Source organism: Zalophus californianus, chromosome 2, assembly GCF_009762305.2.
Source record: "Zalophus californianus isolate mZalCal1 chromosome 2, mZalCal1.pri.v2, whole genome shotgun sequence".
In the NCBI taxonomy this organism is placed as follows: Eukaryota; Metazoa; Chordata; class Mammalia; order Carnivora; family Otariidae; genus Zalophus; species Zalophus californianus.
In genome coordinates, this window is record NC_045596.1 from 14,482,156 (window position 1) to 14,485,197 (window position 3,042).

General features: G+C 48.0%; 1 protein-coding gene across 1 annotated transcript; it reads right to left on the reverse strand.

The window, feature by feature from the left end:
- Positions 1-427: 427 nt before the first annotated feature.
- On the reverse strand, positions 428-1,244 carry LOC113924662 (MAPK regulated corepressor interacting protein 2-like). The gene has a single exon (XM_035726435.1). It carries the CDS (start codon positions 1,191-1,193, stop codon positions 723-725), a length of 471 nt encoding a protein of 156 aa, XP_035582328.1. The 5' UTR covers positions 1,194-1,244; the 3' UTR covers positions 428-722.
- Positions 1,245-3,042: the final 1,798 nt, after the last annotated feature.

Genomic DNA, 3,042 nt, shown 5'->3' on the forward strand with positions numbered 1-3,042 from the left:
CTGCTATAAACATTGGGATGCAAGTACCCCTTTTAGATCCCTACCAACCACTCATTTCTCCCACAAAGGTGTGTGACTTTGGGTAAAGTTGCTTAACTTTTTCCAGCCTTCACTTCCTCATCTGTAAAATGGGGATAATGAGAGTACCAACCTGATAGGTTGCTTGTGAATAACAAGGGTATGAATAGATAATGGTAACCGAAAACATTGTCTGGCATAATGTGAACTCTCAATAAATGTTATCATTTTTTGTATCTGAAGTCCTGGCATAGAAGCTCCTTTACTTGTGAGCATCCAGTTTCTACAAGGCTCTTCCGAAGTTATTTGTAAGTCCAAAGTGACACTCTACACGAGCTCAGGTAAATGCATTGGTATGAAATTTGGCTTCACAAGAGAACTGTGGTTCTCTTTTTTTTTTTTTTTTCAGTTTCTCAACTTTATTAGTCTGGAGCTCCTCCCTGCCAGCCCCAGGGGCTGGTCCCTGGGCACAGTGAGCAGGATTGAGGTCAGACAGATTCAGCTTCTGGCCCCTGGCAGCACAGGACAGCTGGTTCAAGGGGTGAGCAGGTGCAAGAGTCCAAATGCTGGCACTTCAGGTGTGGCCGGCTCCTGGCCAGACTCAGGGTGAAGGACAGCCTGCCTCGGCAGCTAAATAGGGCTCCGTGGTCCTCTCCTGGCAGGGGCCAGGGCTGGGCCCTGGGGCAGCATTCCTTCCAAGGCAGCTAAGAGCAGTTAGTGATTCTGGCCAGGAACTGCTGTGCCCACCACTCGTCCAGGTCAGTGGGCACAAAGTTCTGCAGCCGGGGGCTGGGGGCCTTCTCCACGTACTGCACAGGTCTGGGCCCACTATCGCCAGTTGGGCCACTACCCAGCTGCTGCTCCACTTGCTGCCAAGCTTCAGACACAAATCGGACATTCTCCTCATGGGCCAGCGTATAGGTCTCTTGGGTTCCTTCAAGGGATGGAGATGTGGCGGGGGACCGCCGGCCATTCACCCGATTGAACACAAGCCTTGGTCCTGGACTCGACAGGGGCCAGGGTCCCGGCGGCTGTGCCCGCGGGGGCGGTGGGGTCGGCGGCGCGAGCTGCCGGCATTTCAGGAGCTCGCCGAGCCGGCTCTCCACCTGCTGCTGCGAGGGACCTGTGCGGCGCTGCGCGACCAGCTTGCTGGGCCCTTTGGTGATCGTGTACATGGTGCGGAGGGGCCGGCAGCCCGCGCGCTCACCGAGACGCACGCCCTGCCCAGCCCTCCGCCGGGGCTCGCACTCCGAGAACTGTGGTTCTCTTAATGGTAGTGGTTCTGATGATCCCATCTGCACAGGCAGTACTCATAATTTTCTCACCAATTATTGTTTAAATCTCCTCCTTCTTTGCTATCAAAATTTCAAGTCTTGTCCTTCAAGTACTCTTAACTGCATTTAAAAACATAAGCACAAGTACATGAGTGCTAATGGGATCTGTGGTGGTGGGCAGAATTGGTGTGTTTTTTTTCTGGCAATTCACTCTCGAATGTCTTCATTTAGCCAATATTTACTGCGTGCTCACCTTGTACCTGGCACTATTATAGTCTCGGGGAATGGAACAGGGAGGACTGGCCCCTTATAATTTACATTTACATACTTATGAAAGGACATGTATTGAAGAATTTAAAGGGCACGTATTAGAAGACTTTAGGTACAGGCTTTCAGATGGGGTTTGGCCCTTCAAAGATCCTGTAGCTCACTGTATACAGGATTGTCTTCTCTTTAGGAGAATGTCACCCGTGCTTTCAGCATTTGATATAGATAAGCCATATGCTAAGTGATTTGACATTTCAGTTTGATTTAAACCGATTGACATTGACAGCTTCATGCCAAAGTGTGTTAATTCTTAATCAGAAATAATATCCCCCTGGACCAGTGAATGTGTGCAGTTATTATTTGGCAATGGCTGCTGCAAGCTTTCTATGGGAAGCTGTGGACAGAAAGCAAGACCCAAACAGTTTAGGGGGAAAAATGTAGTTTTGAAGCAGCCACATCAAAGAGAATTTATTATCCCTTTGTGTAAACTACATTCTATTCCTTGAACATTCATGCTATGCTGTCTTTCAAACTGCATTCAAGAGCACCTACATGTATACCAGGGGTTCTGGGGATGCAAAGACACTGTATCCTTTAAGAAGCTGTAAGCCTGATGGTGGAATCCTATAAGGAAACACACGATTGGAATGCAGCGTGATCCGTTCCTTTATGATCTCCAGGATAACGCCTTCCCCAGTACAGCTGAGCTAATTCTGCAATAGAGAGTGAAATGTTTTGCACAGGAAATAGAAATCAATGTTTCTGCATTTTGAGGAAATCTTCTTTCTTTATTTTTTAAAAGACCTTATTTATTCATGAGAGACAGAGAAAGAGAGAGGCAGAGGCAGAGAGAGAAGCAGGCTCCTTGTAGAGCAGGGAACCAAATGTGGGACTCGATCCCAGGACCCCAGGATCAGGACCCAAGCAGAAGGCAGCCGCTTAACCGACTGAGCCACCCAGACACCAGGAAATCTGTTTTTTAGTTCAGAATTCCAAATCTTTGTAAGGACTCTCCCTAGCAATATGCCCTCGCTCATTGCCACAGGGCAATCCAAAAAATGTGGATTTCATGAGAGAATGCAACAGCCAAAGGTGCACTTCAGGGGCACTGTGAACTCAGAGAGACTGCTGGAAATCATGCTTTTCCCAGTTTCTCACCCTGAAAATCTGGGTGCTAGCTGCCATTCTTGACAGCATGCTGTTTGTCACTCTCTGCACCCAGTTAGTCATGGGTTCTAACAGTCTTCTGTCTCTGACTTATCTTTCTGCTGTAGAAATATCCTTTTGGTCTACTCTTCATCAGTCTGGGATGCAGCTTTGGCACCAGCAGCTTTAAAATTCCTCAGGTGATTCTAACACATGGCGAAGTTCGAGAACCACTGGTTTGCAAATAAATTAGAATGTCTGGGGGTGAGGTCCAGATCGCGATATTTTGCTGATACTTACCAAATGATCCCAACATGCCCCAGTGTTTGTAATGCAG